Source organism: Cydia splendana, chromosome 10, assembly GCF_910591565.1.
Source record: "Cydia splendana chromosome 10, ilCydSple1.2, whole genome shotgun sequence".
NCBI lineage: Eukaryota > Metazoa > Arthropoda > Insecta > Lepidoptera > Tortricidae > Cydia > Cydia splendana.
This window is the reverse complement of record NC_085969.1, coordinates 13,896,894-13,915,748: the sequence shown is the minus strand read 5'-3', so window position 1 is coordinate 13,915,748 and position 18,855 is coordinate 13,896,894. Positions and strand designations below refer to the sequence as shown.

The 18,855-nt window shown below is 39.7% G+C and overlaps 2 protein-coding genes and 1 long non-coding RNA gene across 6 annotated transcripts in view; 2 read left to right on the top strand and 1 right to left on the bottom strand.

The window, feature by feature from the left end:
- The window catches only part of LOC134794352 (DNA mismatch repair protein Msh2), a 37,132-nt gene extending 26,033 nt beyond the window's left edge, over positions 1-11,099 (bottom strand). Inside the window, exons 1-2 of the mRNA XM_063766146.1 lie at positions 10,938-11,099; positions 9,728-9,777 (exon numbers count right to left, since the gene is read on the bottom strand). Coding sequence (XP_063622216.1) covers positions 9,728-9,777; positions 10,938-10,974 — 87 coding nt within the window. The 5' untranslated portion in view covers positions 10,975-11,099. The remainder of the gene's footprint in view (positions 1-9,727; positions 9,778-10,937) is intronic.
- Positions 2,015-8,176, top strand: LOC134794350 (GATA zinc finger domain-containing protein 14-like). Of its 4 annotated transcripts, none has more exons than XM_063766145.1 (3): positions 2,015-2,136; positions 3,953-5,575; positions 5,744-8,176. In XM_063766145.1, the coding sequence occupies exons 2-3, from the start codon at positions 3,974-3,976 to the stop codon at positions 8,060-8,062; spliced, it is 3,921 nt and encodes a 1,306-aa protein (XP_063622215.1). In that variant the 5' UTR covers positions 2,015-2,136; positions 3,953-3,973; the 3' UTR covers positions 8,063-8,176. The 4 variants fall into 4 exon arrangements, with proteins under 4 accessions (XP_063622215.1, XP_063622213.1, XP_063622214.1 ...); XM_063766143.1 differs by having other exon boundaries at positions 3,953-5,707; XM_063766144.1 differs by having other exon boundaries at positions 3,953-7,703; positions 7,815-8,176.
- A 522-nt stretch (positions 11,100-11,621) lies between the features above and the next one.
- Positions 11,622-17,085, top strand: LOC134794588 (uncharacterized). Its single transcript, XR_010144687.1, has 2 exons — positions 11,622-12,044; positions 16,807-17,085. It is a non-coding gene; the product is annotated as an uncharacterized LOC134794588 (long non-coding RNA).
- Positions 17,086-18,855: the final 1,770 nt, after the last annotated feature.

The following is an 18,855-nucleotide window of genomic DNA, read 5'->3' as shown; positions in this document are numbered from 1 at the left end:
TAAAGGATAACCATTAAACCCTAGCCAGAAGACACATAAAATTATAAACATCTTCGCCGTTATTTGTGGCAATCTGTTTATATCTGTAGAATCAAGCTTCACTTGAACTGAAACTTGAACTCTTCTGTTATTCTGCTTATCTGATACAACGGACGACCGTGATGAAAACAATAATAGTTAGCTAGAAATTTCCATGGGGCTGACGGAAACATTTCTTACTGTAAACTATACATGACAGTTAAATTTAGTGAATTAAATATATATGTATAAGCTTCCACAGATCGATTTAACCGCACTTGTAAAACCAAAACTTAAGTAAACGCCAAATCAAAAAAGTTTCCTAAACATTCTTGGCACTGTGTGCAAGACAACTCACGCCTTTACGCGCTGGCCACGACATTGCGCGACTCGCTTCGGCTAAGGCGACAACGATAGCTTGGAGCGAGACACAGCGATCGGACCTTTCGTTCTCACTTATGGTTGTCGCCTTAGCCGAAGCCAGTCGCGCAATGTCCAGGCCGTTATCCGTTTTTGGCGTCCATCGGCTTCTAGAGGCTTGGAAACTTCAACATTGATACGCCTTGTCTACCAGGGAATTGAAGATGTTAATAAAAATAAATAAGTTATTTTATTTTGTTATTATTCAAATCAGTATGCGATAGGTGCCGGATTCCAAGAAGACAAGTGATAATATAGGTCGTCAAACCGCAGAGCGATAAGATGTGCTTAAGGAAGGTCAGAAAGTCAGAAGTGTATAGATCATACATTTTGCGAGTTTGTGAATGCGCGTGTAGAGGGTTTGAGGCAAGTTTGAGGGTATAACATTATATTATTTTAATATAAGGATAAGGGTTGTCTCCTGGGGAAAGAGGGGTAAAGGAGATTTTTTTTACTAATCAGTGCCCTAGCACTAGCTAGCACTAGCACTAGCTGCTAGTGATGAGGAGAGTGCTGTGATTATTGGTACCTATGACCTACCGAATAATTTTGTAGCCTCAAGTACATTAGGTATCTAGAATATTATTAGGTACCTTTATTTTCATCACAAAGTAACATGTAATAAGAAAGCAGTGCGTAGTTTTTCACTCCACTTGAAAGAATGCACAGCACACATGTTTGCCTTAATTTCTTGGCAAACGTAACCACAAAACAAAGTAGAAATCAATAGAAACGACACCTAGTCTAGCCTCGTCAAGCATTGTTTACAAACACATTGCATAATTACATTCAGTATGTAATAAAAAATTAAATACCCACGCGACATCAATGACAGCATGGTGAAGTCATGTCACTGATTCACTCTTACCATTAACTTAAAAATCACTTATATAAATAGTGATTGCTCATTTGTCAACAGTTTGGCCGTGTACAAGTAGTAGCTCTTGTTTTTTGCGTTTGCATCTTTGCTGTTATTGCAATCGCTAACTGACTGTTTGCCTCATAAAATTTAACCGGTTTCTGACGCAAGAAACGTACTTGTAGATGATAATCCCTTGTAAACGCAACTGACGCATATAACTATTACCTAATTGATCACGGACTGTTTATAAATACTGGCAAGTGCCTTTACTAAAGGCAAACAAGTCGTTTCATGGTATTTTATAGCGTCACCTCGCCGAGTCAATTTCGTTTAACATATAGCGCAACCCGATAAATCACGAGATGAATGGCGGGGAAGAGAAAACACCAGCCCTAGAAGAAAAAAAACCCGCTCATCTTTCACTACTCGCTTCTCGCTTATCGCCGCTGGTCGAAAAACTCTCTTATGTGATAAGTATTTTCGATTACGTATATACTTATTTGATTTATGACAACTGGCTGAAATAAGAATAAGCGGCTCATATTTAGGCCCAGGTGACAAACGGCACTGTCAAGAGTCGAGAGGTCACGATTGACTGGTGGGCCGTAGAACTCGTTCATTCGCTCGCCTAACAGTAAGAATAACCAGGACCAATTCGCAGAAAACGTTATGATGACAGAGCAAGGGTTATCGAATATAATATAATACTAATTAATACGGCCATATATTGACTGCGATCGAGCAGGCAATGTCAGTGTGCGGACTTACGGAGACAGGAGAGGTCCAATTATTTGAAGCGTTTTAATTTTTGAGGGGACCGACTCGTCGTTAGAAAGGTAAATAACAAACCCTGCCTTTATATCTCAGATACCTACTAAAATGTTAGTTAGGTTGACCAATTTATTACACAAATATCTAGCTTCTGTACCATTTATTTTTTGCTAAAATGACAGATCAGTTAAACAAATTGGCCCAATTGAACTCTCATTTTAGTATGTAGGATATACCTAAGACAACTTTTAGAACTTGAATCATTTTTAATATGAAATATATATTTTAACGAAGGATTTGTACTGAAAGTAACACACTCTTAACTGACCATAGTGGCCATTGTGGTCTTTATGCCTTTGCAGTACCTAAGTAACCTAACTTTTCACAAAGAGGCGATACTTATACATACGATATGATTTGTGATACATTTTTTTTTGTGTTAATCCAATAATTACTACTTTATTTATTCACAATATTAATATGTAAAAAAACAACATTTTTTTTAAAGTTGTTAAATACAAATAAGAAGTTCAGGATAACTAATTCACGAAACCGGCGACTCACGTGAACATTTAAAGATTTTAACCGAGGTCAAAAAGGAAGCGCTTCTCGTGCATTTTCTCACGGAAAGAACCCTTCGGTAAAGTGGATGGAACTGCTGATGAAGACCATGAAATACAATATCCGTGCTTAGACTCATTGTATTTTTTTTATTTGATCGTTATATGTAATTTTTTTGATCTAAAGCGGCCCACTGATTAATGGTAACATTCCATTTCTAACCACAGCTGCACTACCGGTACTGAACGCGTCGCTGTCATTGTCAATTTCCATAGTAAAATTCACAGTAATGCAGCTGCGGTTAGAAATGGAATGTTACCATAACAGTCCGCCGGACGGTATCAGCCTGTCAGTTGTTCGGAACTGTCAAAATAACTGACAGGCCGATACCGTCCAGCGGACTGTTAATCAATTATCCCTCGTTTTTTTTATACTAAGCATAGAGTTATTGCTTGTAGAAGAGGTGTAGTCTGAGAAAAAATCGTATCAACAAGTTTGACAGCCGATACAGCGCCGTATGTTTTTTGGCAACTGAATAGTCAAACGTCAAATTTGGCAACCGGAACTACCACATCCGCATACCGCATAATGTACAGTCAACAACAGAGCTATGAATACAAGCAAAGTGCCAAAAATATGTATACACGACCTTAATGTACAGGCAATAAAGTACTGTATACATATTTTTGACACTTTGCCTGTATTCATAGCTCTGTTGTTGACTGTACGGTGTAGCGCAATGACATAGTATACTTACCTAATTCAGCTGTCAAATTGGAAGCACGTTTTTTTCTTAGCTATAAGTACCTACCCCTTCTACTATTAAAAACGAATTGAGCAAGTAAGGAAATTGATAGGGTAATTCGCCAGTAACTGGCCACTGTTCGTAATTGGCCACCAAATGAATTCTATTCACCTATAAACAGAGTTCATTTTAGTATAAGGTTTCAATAACTGGCCAGCCTTCAATAACTAGCCGCCTTATACTAAAAAGAATTCTGTTTATAGGTGAATAGAATTCATTTTTTTAGTTAGCCAGTTACTAAAACCGGCCAGTTACTGGCGAATTATCCTATATTACAAGTATTTGAGCCTACATGTTCAAGTGAGCTGCCGGCCTGAAAACTCCTATAAAGTTTGTTTTTTTCGGGTTTAAAAATAAGAGAAATGCTCTCTCTTTGTGATACTTTGTGATTTTTGTTATGAGACGCTTGAGACGTGGGTCTTTGGTCGAGGATCTTTCCAAATTTCTTTTTTACCATTTAATATTAAATAATAGTGTCATTTAAACCTATTGATGATGTATTGTTTATATTATAGGAGGCGAATCGAAACAACACAATGAGGAGTTTAATCCTCGTCGTCGCCATCTCAGCGCTGGCCTGGGCCAGGCCTGAAACATACAAGGAAACCGAAGAGTTCCAGTACGCCAGGAGCTCTTCAGACGAAGGAAGTAAATCCGGCTACTATGGTGCTCAAAGAGGTAACGTGGCAGGCAACTACGAAAAAGCACACAACATGGACACTCTAGCCCAGCATCAAATGAGTGGAGCCATAAACCAAGTACAAGGAGAACTAGGTGATGCTTCGAAAACTAGAGCGGGAAGCGTTTACACGGCTGCTAACACGGCAGGACACTATGGATCCGGCTACCACGATCTGAGCAACCTTCAGGGAAGGCATTTTGGAGATAGCTCATCTTCTGACAGCATTCATTCTTCTTCGTTGGCGGCTTCTAACCAACATTCTAACGCTGACTGGAGAAGCCAGTCTCAGCAAAGTGCGTATGGTGCATCAAGCCAGTTAGGACAATCGTCACTGCATTCAGGAAGCTTGCATGCCGCGGATAGTGCTGGCTACGGATCTAGCCTTGGCAGCAACAGTCATAGCACTGGTTATCATTCAGCGTCTGGATACCAATCTCGTTCAGGGTATAACTCTCAAAACGTTTATGACCAAAGCAGTTTAACTGGACAGTCCGGAGCCTATGGAACTGGTGACCAAACTCGCCGTTATACTGTAGTAACACCAGTACGAATCATAGCAAGGCCCGGAACTCAAATAGCGATACCGGTTTACGGAGAGGCTGGTTATGATGCCTACAGAGCTTCCTCTTCCGTGGGCCAAAGTTCTAGCAACAGGTATGCCTCGCAAACAGCTGCTTCTTCATTCGATCAAAATGCTATTAATAGTGAAGCTGAAGTTTTGAACAACAACCAGCAACATATCGGCTCTGTTCCAACGCCTAACGGGAAGCATTATTCTTCCTCGTACGACTATCACAAAGCTTGGGAAAGGCATAGCGAAACCACCGATGCACCAGTAACAGTCGCGCCTGTAGTTAATCCATTGTCTGTAAATAGTGAATTATATGAAGACGCTCAAGGCGCCAGTGCCAATTCTTACGATTCTGCCAATAGATACAACAGCTACTCAGGATCAAGTCAATCCAGTCACCAAGCGGATTATAGATCCCAGCACAATGCTCAAGCCAGTTCTCAATCCGACGTTAACTCAAACGCCTACACGCAAGGAGCACATGGTAGTCACTCTGGACTCGCGCCTCTTGTAGATGCCCAGCCTAAAAGTTACCAATCCTCTTATGCCTATCACAAGTCATGGGAAAAACAGGGTGATCCCTATGTAATCTACCCATCAGGGACAACTGGAGAAGCATCACAGCGAATTGTTTCCGGTACTAAAAACGCTGCTTCATCGCAACGTTATGGTTCCCATCAGCATTATTCTCAAGGAAGTGCTGTAGACTGCGATAGTCTGTGCAGGTATCGTCGGTCTACACGCTCTGCCGATTATTACCAGCAGGATCTAGGACAACAGGCTCAAACAGCTTGGGATCAAAGCCTTTCTCAACAGGCTCAAAACTCGTTTCAGCAACACAACCAGTCAGCAAAACTTGAAGACCTAGGGCAACAGACTCAAAATCTCGAAGATTTCGGTCAACAGAGCCAGTCAGCACACCTTGAAGACCTAGGGCAACAGACTCAAAATCTCGAAGATTTCAGTCAACAGAGCCAGTCAGCACACCTTGAAGACCTAGGGCAACAGACTCAAAATCTCGAAGATTTCGGTCAACACAGCCAGTCAGCAAACCTTGAAGACCTAGGTCAACAAACACAACAATCTTGGGGTAACATTCAACAGCAGAGCCAATCTCAAAATCTTGAAGATTTTGGACAGCAAAAAACACAGGGTAAGTGGCACGAGTTAAATCATAAATTTGAAAGTAATTTAGAGGACCTTGGCCAACAGAGTCGACAATCATGGAGTAACATTGAACAACAAGCAAGTCACACACAGGGCCAGTGGCATGACATGGCAACTAACAGTCATCAGTCTGAACAAACTTTAGGAAATTTAGATAATTTCGGACAACAAACACAAAGTAAGTGGGACAATATAGAAGGCCTAAGTCAACAAACACAAAAAACTGAAGACTTAGGACAAAAAACTCATAATAATTGGGATGATTTAGATCAAGCGCGACAACAAGTACAAACTCAATGGAATAACATAAATACCATAAATAAAACACGGCACACAGACACAAACACAGAACAACAGACTCAAACACATTTTGGAAGTGTTGATGAGGTAAAACCTAACAGAGAGCATGCTGGAAACACCCTAAACACCTTCAATAAAGAAAATTCAGGCGCTAACAATCCTGCCGATCTTGAGTTTTGGGGTCTTACCAATAATCAAAAGCATGAAAACAACCATAACTACAGTCAACACAGTTATAATAATCATAATTCTTATTCAAATTCACAGGATCATGGCGTTAGTTGGGGACAACATGTCAATAACAATAACGCGCAAACATCTCACAATAACCCCTTGCAAAGTATATGGGACAAAATAGACAATATGGAAGAGCAATCTGAGCATTCAAATGAAAACCAGCAACATACTGAGTATCAAAATTCACAACACTCATATGGACAGGAAAATATCTCTCAACATGATAGCAACTGGGCAAGTAGCAATTGGAATCAGCAACAAGCACAAAGTTCAGGATACCAGCCATCTATTATTTTCAATAGTACAAGCGACAAACCAAAGAACGACCAACTGCCTAAAGAAGTTGCACCTGAAAAACCCAAAGATGACGATGATGATGAAACACCCGAAGAACTTGAACCAGCTGAAGTTGGCCGCGGAGATATTGGTGCTGAAGGTGACTCAAAAACTACACCAAAATCTGTTCAAAATTATCAAACGTACACAACCCAATTAAAGCCAGAAAAGAGCCCTGAAGACATCGAAGCATTAAGCTTATCAAGGGGCACTGATCAATATACAACTGAGTCAGATACACTTAGTGTTTTAAGCATAAGTCAACAAAAATCGCTTGAAGAACAACGGCAAAGGGCTACAGAAGAATTACATCAGATTAGACGCTCTAAATCATCAACAACTACTCCACGTTCAGTAAAACACACAACATCTCATGGTCAAACTGGAGCACAACATTTCTTGGGACAGCCAGAGGAAATACAGGAGCATGATACATCTGAGAACATACAGAAAAATTATCATAATTTACAACAACAAAATACAATGCAGCAAAACCAAGATTTTCATCAACAAAATCAACAACAGTCCCAGAATATTGATCAGCACAATCAAAACGTTGACACGCAAAACTTTGATCAACAAAATACAGATCAGCAATTCGAAGATTTTGGACAGCAAACCCAAGATTTAAACCAACAAAATCTACAAGAGTTTACTAATTTAGGTCAACAAAGCCAGAATTTAGACCAACTAAACACAGAGGAATTTGGGCAGCAAAGTCGAGATTTAAGTCAGCAAAATCTTCAACAGTTCCACCATTTAGGTCAGCACACCCAAAAACATGACCAACAAAATACAGAACAGCAATTTGAAGACTTTGGACAACAAACGCAAGATTTAAACCAACAAAATCTACAAGAGTTTCCTAATTTGGGTCAACATAGCCAGAACTTTGACCAACTAACCACAGGAGATTTTGGACAGCAAAATCAAGATTTAAGTCAGCATAATCTCCAACAGTTTCACCATTTAGGTCAGCACACCCAAAAACTTGACCAACAAAATACAGAACAGCAATTCGAAGACTTTGGACAACAAACTCAAGATCTAACCCAACAAAATTTACAACAATTCTCCAATTTAGAACAGCACAGTCAAACCTCATATCAACATGAAGCTAGAGAATTTGTAACTCATTCACACACACAGGTAGCTGAAGAACAGAAGATTACTCCTGTCAGTGACCATGGTTCCCAAACCAATCCGAAACAAGACATCGAAATAGTTCCACCCTCTGTCACAACAACAGAAAAGCCCGGATTTTGGAAGTCAGTGGGTGGCAAACTTACCAGTGCTAAAGATTCCGTTGCTTCATGGTTTAGAAGAAGCTAAATTTGGTATTTACCACTATGTATTAATTTATGAGAGGAAATTAATAGTTTAAATCATATAAAACTAGTCATAATGCTTAAATTGCTAGAAAAATTAAATGCTACAAATAATTAAGTCATTGTTTTATTCCATGATAACTGTATCAGGCATGACCCTACTGAACTTGAACTTGCTTAAAAAAAGAGATAAGTTTATCATGTTAGAGCTATTATTCAAGAAAGCAGTGACATTGTTTAAAAACAGTTAGGTAGCCAAAACATTACAATAATAAGTTGGGGCACTTACTGAATAGTACGGTGATAAGTTTGAAGTATGTGTCAACATTTTATAACAAATAAATAAAAGAACATTATTGCATAATACTCAGCAGTAAGATAAACTGTCATAATCTTCTGCCTACCTGTATTCAAACTACCACATGCAGATTATCACAATCACCAGATTGTGGGGTCTCTATAACAGTTTATTAATGTCCAATATAATTAAACCTACATCCTGTCTACTTAAATTCTGCTTAACCTCGTCAAGCCATGACCGCACTTAGAACATTTTATTTTTCAATTACAATTGCCCAATTGCAAATTGGTCTCTATTAGCAAGGTCATCATCATTCTAGCCTTCAGTGGCCCGCTGCTGAGCATAGGCCTCTCTTCATGTACGCCACTTATCCCGGTCCTGAGCTGGTCTCATCCAAAAGTGCCCCACAAAGTACTATTATATATCCAGTACATAGATTTCACAAACTTTCAACCACATCCCCTTAACATAGGCAAAAGTGAAAGCATGCTTTGCCTATATAAAAAAAACCGGGCAAGTGCGAGTCGGACTCGCGCACGAAGGGTTCCGTACCATAATGCAAAAAAAAAACAAAACAAAAAAAAAGCATAAAAAAAACGGTCACCCATCCAAATACTGACCACTCCCGACGTTGCTTAACTTTGGTCAAAAATCACGTTTGTTGTATGGGAGCCCCATTTAAATCTTTATTTTATTCTGTTTTTAGTATTTGTTGTTATAGCGGCAACAGAAATACATCATCTGTGAAAATTTCAACTGTCTAGCTATCACGGTTCGTGAGATACAGCCTGGTGACAGACGGACGGACGGACGGACGGACGGACGGACGGACGGACAGCGAAGTCTTAGTAATAGGGTCCCGTTTTACCCTTTGGGTACGGAACCCTAAAAATTAGATACTATTTGGGAAACAGCACAAAGTAACCCAGAATGTAATTGTAATTAGCCTTTATTATTGAAGTCAGTTGTAGTATATATTAATTCAGTTTTATAACTTTAGCTTCAACTCGTCCTTTGACGTAGGCCTCCTCCATAGATTTCCATTTTATTCTATCTTTTGCTGTTTGCATCCATTTACCTCCTCCTATTCTTTTTAGATCATTCGACCATCTAAACTTCTGTGGACCACTCTTTCTTTTATTATATCTTGGGCACCACTCTACAAGGTCCTTTGTCCACTTATCTAGTCTCTCTATCAGGTTTCTCTCATCATATGGCCTGTCCAGCGCCATTTTTGTTCTTTTATTATTTTAGTTATTGTTTTTGTTTTTGATTTTGCCTTGATTATGGATAATTTGACTCTGTCTCTAAGTTTCCCACCCAGAATGTAATAGTATAGCAGTATGATGACAATATAATGGTACTTACATCTGGTAATGCATTAAAATATTTAATGAAGGCTTGCTGCTGCACCGAGTCTGAAACAAACAAGTTACTTTAATAAAAAACTTTTGCTTTGTGACTAGGTATCTCTTGTTCTTAAGTCTCCCAATTCCTCTTTATTGTTTATTGTCATTCTTCATGTCATGTTCTTGTCTTTATTCTTATTGTTTAGGACCTTTCTTATGATTACATTTACTGTATTTGGTCAGAGCACAAAATCATTTATTGAAAATACAAAAATCCAAACTAATTACAATATCAATCAACAGTGCAGGCTTTGTCATAGTTGCTACACACAAAAATAGTATCCACAACATTGTTTGCTTCATCGAGAAAATACAATAACAAACAAAAAAAATGCTATTCTGTATTAGTTTACATTTGTTGTCTAGGAGTTTCTCAGGCCATCTTTGACTGCATCATCAGATCACCTCGGAATTTGCATGTTAATATTTACATAAGTAATCTAAATCAGGGGTTCCCAATCTTTTTTGTAGTATGAATACCTTTATGAGCATATCAGTTGACAATGATGCGATGCAGTGTCGCAACTAGGGAATGCTCCCAGTACTGAGTTTGTATGTTGAGAACTGAGAATTCCCGGTTCCGGTACTGTATTTGTATAGAAAACCAGTACCGGAAGCACTCCCTAGTCGGAACCCCTGATCTAAATGACGAGAAGTACAACAAAATAAAAGTTTGCGCAGGCTCATTTTTTGTGCAAAAACTCAGCCTCCCTGTGCAGAGGGGGAACGCGGAACCCGGCCAGTGTCCTGGGAACAATGCCTCAAGCTAATATGGTTTACACTTATGATCATTTGTACAAATCTTTTAGAGTGCAGTAGTTTCGATAAAAAATGCATTTAAAGTTGCAAGTTTTCATACAAAAAAACTGTCCTGGCGATTTTAGCAAAAACTATAGCTAACAGGAGGCTAACCAGACAATAACCAACTAAAACTAGCATGGAGACGGCGGGAAAATTATCATAAAAGTTCAAAACCATTCAAAAACCATTTCAAACGTGAAGAGAATAAATCTGCTTGGAGATCAAGAAATTTAACAGTATATCAAACTGGTATGAAAATTGTATATGTATGTTGGAAAATCTATCCGTTTTTCTCTCCATATATCACATACGGGCCCTTTAACAGTAAGTAAATACGAAAAGATCTGCGCCTGCTATTCTTCTCTTACCTAGGCTTAGTGCATGAATTGGTTGCGTTGATGACATTGTCCAGTTATTAATTAGACACTATAATGCAGAGAGTAATTCTAATTGCAATATTTAGTTTACAGACTAGTTAAAATATGCAAAATATACACAAAATTAAATCTCAGTTGCCGAAAGTAATAATAACAATAAGTGACGTTTCGTTGGTTGTCAAAACTGAGAGCCTACCGCGAACCACGTTCGACGTCTTGTCTCTCTGTCGCACTTGTAAATTCGTACGTAAGTGTGACAGGGAGGCAACACGTCGAACGTGGTTCGCGGTAAGCCCTCTGGCGCGCCAGTTTATATTTTTTAATTTTTCATTGTAATTTTAGCCAATAGCAGGGCGAGTTATGAGGCGTAGCTTCATATCATTAGCACTTTGTATGGACTACTTTATTTAGTTCCATTTTATTCAATCATACTTCTTGAAAACAAACTAAATAAGATAATAAATATAAAATTCTTAAAGAAATCTAGACCAAAATAAGTTTGTTAAGAATACTTTTAAATAATCCTATGTATCTATGCTGCAGCAGAGTATCTACAAAGTTAAAAAATGCCTTAAGTTACCCGACTACGAACAAAAAAGAAGGGTTGTGTAAAATAGTTTGTTCGGATACACGTGCACAAAATTATCAGTATTAAAATTAATTGTGAATGTGAAATTATTATTATTTTTTTTTTTTTAATGTTATAGTCAGCAAACGAGCAGACGAGCCACCTGATGGGAAGCGGTCATCGTCGCCCATGGACATAAGCAACACCACAGGAGCCACTTAAGCGTTGCCGACCCTTGAGAACCCTAAATACCCGCTTCTTGAAGAATCCCATGTCGTAGCGCAAAGGAAATACCTCAGGAGGCAAGTCATTCCACATTCTGCACGTTCTGGGAAGAAACGAGCGAGATGCCCGCTTATTCTTGGTGTGCCATGTATCTAAGAAGTGGGGATGAACTTTGCTCCTTTGGCGGGAGGTGCGGTGATAGAAACGAGACGATGGCACCAAATCAAAAAGTTCTTCCGAGCATTCCCCATTGTACAGACGGTAGAACATGCAAAGAGAGCCAACGTCTCTCCGAAGGCTAAGAGGTTCTTGTGAGAACTTCTCCTCTCACACTAAACTAATCACTGAAAACACTGTGTATAACGCAATACTTTAATATCAAATACAACACAATAAAATAATACAATTACAATAAAAACAGCCTCCGCTGACAATATTATTTTCTCGAACAGAGAACCGTCATAACATTCTATTCAAACATCCTTCAAGATTCAAACCAGCCAGTCTGTCAACAATTGCCTAGGACTCTTTGCTCTAACACTCTTCCTCAATTGTTTTCCCTCAGACATCCTTTCCTCATCCAAACTCTCCTGGTTCCTTTCACTCTGACTAACGAACAACCTTTAACACACACCCATCTCTCTACGACAAAAATCATGCTTCTCTCTAACAACGGCTTTTGTCAAGACATCAGCAACCATTCGCTTTGTTTCTAAGTACGCCAGCGAAATTGCACCATTTTCGATTGCTTCTCTAATAAAATGGTAGCGAACATCAACATGCTTAGTCTGCTGATGTTGCACTGGGTTTTGTGCAATTGCCATAGCGGATTGGCTGTCCGTATGTATTGTTATGGGCGACTCCTCTTTTCCCATAATTTCTGTAAGGAACCTTTGAAGGAATATGGCTTCTTTGGCAGCTTCGGATAGGCTCATATATTCAGCCTCAGCTGTTGATAAAGCTATACTCCTTTGTTTGGTACTTTGCCATGAAATGGCTCCCTTTGCCATCATGAAGACATTGCCGGAATATGACTTTCTGTCAACAAGGTTTCCACCATGATCTGCATCGGCAAATCCTCGTATATATCCGTATGTCATGTCCTTGGAGTACTTGAGTCCCATGCTTTTCGTACCTTTAAGATACCTCAGTATTCTCTTTGTAGCAGTCCAGTGAACTTCCTCATAGTAGTTACAAAACTGACTCATAAAATTTACTGAATGTGCTATGTCAGGTCTAGAACACACAGCTATATACATCAGTGATCCTATCAGCTCTCTGTAGGGTATACTCTCATCAGGTGTATATGGCTCTTGTGGTTTCTGAAAACGTTGGCCTGGAACTCCTGGTGTACTAACTGGCTTGCAGTTTTCCATTTTAAACCTACGAAGGACTTTGTCTATGTATTCCTCTTGGTCGATTTGGATATTTCCGTTTTCTTGTTTAATTCGCATTCCAAGAAACAGTTCGGCCTTTCCCAAATCCTTCATCTCAAATTTCGCCTTCAGTCCATCTTTAACATTTTCCATCTCAATCTTGTTGTTATATAGTATCAAGATGTCATCGTCATATACAGCTAGGATTATCGTGTCCTTTTCTGTTTTTCTTATATAAACACACGACTCATTTTTACATCGTTTGAAGTTAAGGCTCTCCAGCTCAACGTGTAACTTCAAATTCCAAGATCTTGGTGCTTGCTTAAGTCCATATAGGGATTTCTGGATAAGACACACGTAGTCTTCCTTCCCTTCCTCTTCGAAATGTGGTGGTTGACGCATGAAGACTCTCTCATTAATACTTCCATTTAGAAACGCGGTTTTTACGTCCATGTGATCAATTTGTAGACCGAGATTAGCCGCTAAAGCTAGAAGAAGTCTCATTGAACTGTGTCGCACTACCGGTGAGAAAGTCTCGTCGTAATCTATGCCTTTTCTCTGGCTAAAGCCGCGTGCAACCAAGCGAGCTTTGTAACGAGTTTTATTCCCCGCCTCCTTTTTGATTCTAAATATCCATTTGGAATCAACAACGTTGCTTGCTTGTTCAGGCTTTACTAGAATCCACGTTCCGTTTGTCATCAGTGCGTCAAGCTCCTCCTTAATCGCATCTCTCCATTGTTGAGCATCCTTTCCGGATAATGCCTCTTGCACTGTAAGCGGATCATCCACCTCTGATGTCGCTTGGTAGGTTACATAGTCAGGTAACTGAACAGGTTTTCTGTCTCTGAGTGGATATCTCCTTTCTTCCACTAAAGGTTCAACTGATGTATCTCTATTCTCTTCAGCTGGTAAAAGTTCTACTGATATATCTCTATTTTCTTCATCTGATCTCTCTTCAGACGAAGCCCAGTTTTCTTCACAATCAGATATTTCAATATGAGCATCATGACCTCCATCATTTGACTCCAGGTTCTCTACCTGAACCCTTTGCTCTTGCTGAACATTTTGCTGTAGAGTTTCCCGTTGCTGAACATTATCTCTTTGCTGTGGAGTTACCGGTTGCTGTACATGATCTTCTAGGTTAATTGTAACGTGCTGCTTCTTCTCAGGATCATGAGCCCTTGCACCTCCTTCATATTTTTGGTTCTCGAAAAATACTACATTTCGGGCTCTATGTAGCTCTCCATTTGAAGGATCTATCAGCCGGTACCCTTTTGACTCTTCGCAATATCCTACAAATACCAGCTCTTTACTCTTCGGATCCCACTTGGTTCTCTTTTGATCTGGTATGTGCATATATGCCTTGCATCCGAAGACCTTGAGATGACTTAGATCTGTCTTTCGTCCAGTCCACATCTCTTCTGGCGTCATCTCCTTTACCGCTATAGTAGGACTTCTATTTTTTAAGTATACAGCAGTGTTTACTGCTTCGGCCCAAAAACTGACGGGAAGTCCTGCCTCTTGTAACATTGCTCGGCTCTTATCGGCAATCGTCCGATTTGCACGTTCGGCTACACCATTTTGTTCAGGCGTGTATGTAATGGTTAGCTGATGCCTTATGCCATGTTCTTTGAGGTAGGCATCCACTCTCTTGTTTACGTATTCAGTTCCATTGTCAGTTCTTATTACTTTCACTTTCTTTCCTGTTTGCCTCTCTGCTAAATTTATAAACTCTTTTATTTTTTCAAACGCTTCACTTTTAGCTTCAAGAAAATATACGAAAGTTTTTCGCGAGTAGTCATCGATAAAAGTTATATAGTACCTATGACCCCCAATAGACTTACCACTCATTGGCCCGCTAATATCCGAATGAATTAGCTCAAGGAGCTCTCCAGCTCTCGTAGCCTGGTTACGTTTAAATGGTTGCCTAGTCTGCTTGCCCATCAAGCAGGCTACGCAGTCCATTTTGGAGTTAGTAATGTTTAAAAAACTCACCCCTGTTGCCATTTTGTCTCTCAATAAAGTCAGGTTACGTACACTCAAGTGTGCCATCCTTTTATGCCAAAGCTCCATCTCGTTTCCAATTGTAGACGCCAGTGCAACTGCCTGTGAGGAACATGTCAGTTTATAAATGCCCCTATCATGCTTTCCGGTTACACATGGGTGCCCTTTTATAGAACATTCATCAGCATTATAAATTTGGCAACCTTTTTTATTAAAAACCACAACCTTATTTTTAGTATTGACCATATTGCTCACACTAAGTAAATTTGAAGACAAGTCTGGTACATACATCACATTACTGATACTAATATCAAGTGAACCATCTTCTACAATACCAAACCCTTCTCCAAAAACCTTACCTCCATTCGCGCAACTCACTTCTACCTCTTTGTCAAAGTTCACAAACTTATCCATCCAGTCCTTCCTGAAACTCATATGTCCTGACGCTCCTGAATCTATTATCCACTCGTCTTGATGAGTCTTCTCTCGATCTACACTGCTTAGTGCTGTCGCCATATGATTCCTCTTCGATTGACGTGGATTGTGTGGACAGTCACAAGCTTTATGCGGTCCCTCGCAAATGAAGCATTTGACAGTCCTCTTCTCTTTGGACTCTTTGTTCCTCTGAACAAATTTCTTATGAGTGTTGTGATGCTTTGATGAAGTGAGCGCTGAGCTCGAACTAGGCTTGTTACTTGGGCCTGCACTCATTTTGTTCTCATCGAGTTGCAGCAGTTTTGTTTTAACATAGTCCGAAGTTAAGGTTATGTTCGCGCTCTCCAGCGCCAACCTCATAGGCGCATATTCCTCAGGTAGGCCTTGTAGCATGAGAGCTGCTAGTAATTCGTCATCGATTTCTTTATCTAAGTCTGCTAGTTGGTTGCTAACTTGCATCAGTTCAGTTATATATTCAGTTATTGAATTAAACATGTTCAATTTTAGGCTCACTAGCATTGACAACAATCTACATCTATTGTTGATACCTTTATCTTCGTAAGCTGCTTTCAGATTATTCCACGTCTCGTACGCCGTAGTAGCTTTACGCACGTGCACCTTGCACTGACTCTCGATCAGTAAACATATTTTGGTTCGCGCTCTCTGATCGTTTCTCTTTGCCGTAGCATTTGTAGTGTCAGCAACTGCCTCAATATACTGCCACAAATCATCGTGCACCAATATGCACTCCATGTCAAACTTCCAGGTATTCCAGTTATTGTTACCTTGCAATTTCTCTATGCTCGGGAGCCCCGGTCCCGCATTCGACATGTTGGTACTCATTGTGTTGTTACTCGAACGAACGTAGGACGTTTTAGGTAGGTAGTTCTTACCGCCGTATTCCTCTAGATCCAACATAAAATATTTCTCTCTGAGCTTTACACTAGTGTTGTACCTTGTTCATGATTAGATCGATCAGATTTTTGGAAATCGTGCTTCCCATAACCTGTGAGAACTTCTCCTCTCACACTAAACTAATCACTGAAAACACTGTGTATAACGCAATACTTTAATATCAAATACAACACAATAAAATAATACAATTACAATAAAAACAGCCTCCGCTGACAATATTATTTTCTCGAACAGAGAACCGTCATAACATTCTATTCAAACATCCTTCAAGATTCAAACCAGCCAGTCTGTCAACAATTGCCTAGGACTCTTTGCTCTAACAGTTCTAAGCCGTCAGTAAGTTCGGGATCGCCGACAATACGAACTGCCCGCCGTTGGATGGAGTCAAGAGGAAGGAGCTGGTATTGTGGAGCGCCAGACCAGAGATGAGAACAGTACTCCATATGAGGTCGAACCTGCGCTTTATATAACAAAAGCCGGTGACTAGGTGTGAAGTACTGTTTGGCTCTGTTAAGCACCCCAAGCTTTTTGGAGGCCAGTTTGGCTTTATGTTCCAAATGACTCCGAAACTGGACTTCGTTCGTAATATCGACACCAAGTATCCCGATACTTTTAGCCATGGTAAGGGGAATGCCCTGAAACTTTGGCGCCGTGACAAATGGGGCTTTTTTAGCGGAAAACGCACAGACTTGTGTCTTACTGGGGTTGAACTGGACGAGGTTACGTTTACCCCACTCGGAGACCTGTTCAAGGGACGTCTCGATCTCAGACACAAGTCGCATCCTACACTCCGACACCTGCTCAGGGGGGGCGTTTACACGACCTGTATAACAGCTATCGCCAGTGCTGTCATCTGCATAGCAATGAATATTGTTAGTCAATAACATATCATTGATATGCAGAATATTAATGATAATAAAATAACTTTACTAGAGTTACTGCTCCGACACGGGGAATAGGATGCAAAAATGAAATACAAAAAAATGCTATAGTTTAGCCAGGGACTGTCTCATTTCAAACATAGACAGAGATAATCATATTGTCATTGTCTTACATAGCTGCCAGCCTACCGCGAAAATCGAAGTTCGCAAATTGCGGGCATTTTTCTCTGTCACTCTAATTATGCCTTCATTGGAATAAAAGAGAAAGATTCCCGCAATTTGCGAATTTCGGTTTTGGCGGTAGCCCCTCTGCTATGCATAGAGTCGGACCAATAAAAGTCTGCAGCGGATTTGATAGCCCACGCAGTCTGTGTTATTTATACGTCATAATTTCATAGAAGTTTGACGTTTAAAATAACACGTGCACTGCGTGGGCTATCAAATCCGCTGCAGACTTTTCTTGGTCTGACTCTAGAAGTTTGTGTGCTGGGAAGGGAAGTACTTTTTCTCTACAGCTGACGTGAATTAACGAAAATCATTAAATCATTTTATATCTCTACACGTCACCGTCAGGTTTAATACAACGAGTTTGTACTGGACAGATATCTGCTATGGTTAAACAATTAACCACGTATAGTACCTACTTAGAGCATTTAATAACTGGAGTGGCCATTAAGAGCTTACCCCTCTGCCGAAAAACCTGCACAATTGTGCAAACTTCTGTATGGACTGACATAGCTATTTGTACGTTACGTACCTTAGAGGATATAATCAACGGAGACGCCATGTCTAAAATTTTTGGTACAAAATAGTCTGCCGTTTTTTGCGGGGGAGGGGCACATCAAATGTATAGGTACGTCATGTCAGATAAACGTCAGTCCTTACATATGGTTGACATGTGGTTGACCATTGGCCGCCTATTTTCGACAGAGGGGAACGCCTGTTAATGGCGGCTCCATTGTTAATTAAAGCAAAAATGTATGTTACAGAAAAGTTTCCACTGTTGATGTACACATTTCTTGTTAAATTTTAATAATTAGTGATTGTGTTTTTAGTAGGAACGATCTAAAATAAGAGGAAAACATTTTTTTTTTCTATTTTATGTCAAAGCATAGCTGCGTTTCGTAATTTTATCTGGGTTGGAATTTGAAATAGCATTTGTATAATTGGATTTAAATAAATGGATAATTTGCCCTTAGAAATACAAACCTTAACCCTTTTCTTGACAAATAAAAAAAAACGTGACTTCAAGCCTCGATTGCGCCCAAGAGAGCAAAAAAAAAATGCTCTTAGAATAAAATACAAAAAAGGGCGTAAAATTATGTATAGTCGCACCAATAAAAGTCTGCAGCGGATTTGATAGCCCACGCAGTGTAAGTGTTATTTATACATACGTCATAATTTCATAGAAGTTTGACGTTTAAAATGACACTTACACTGCGTGGGCTATCAAAATCGCTGCAGACTTTTTACGGTCTAACTCTAAGTATCTTGCAAGATACCAT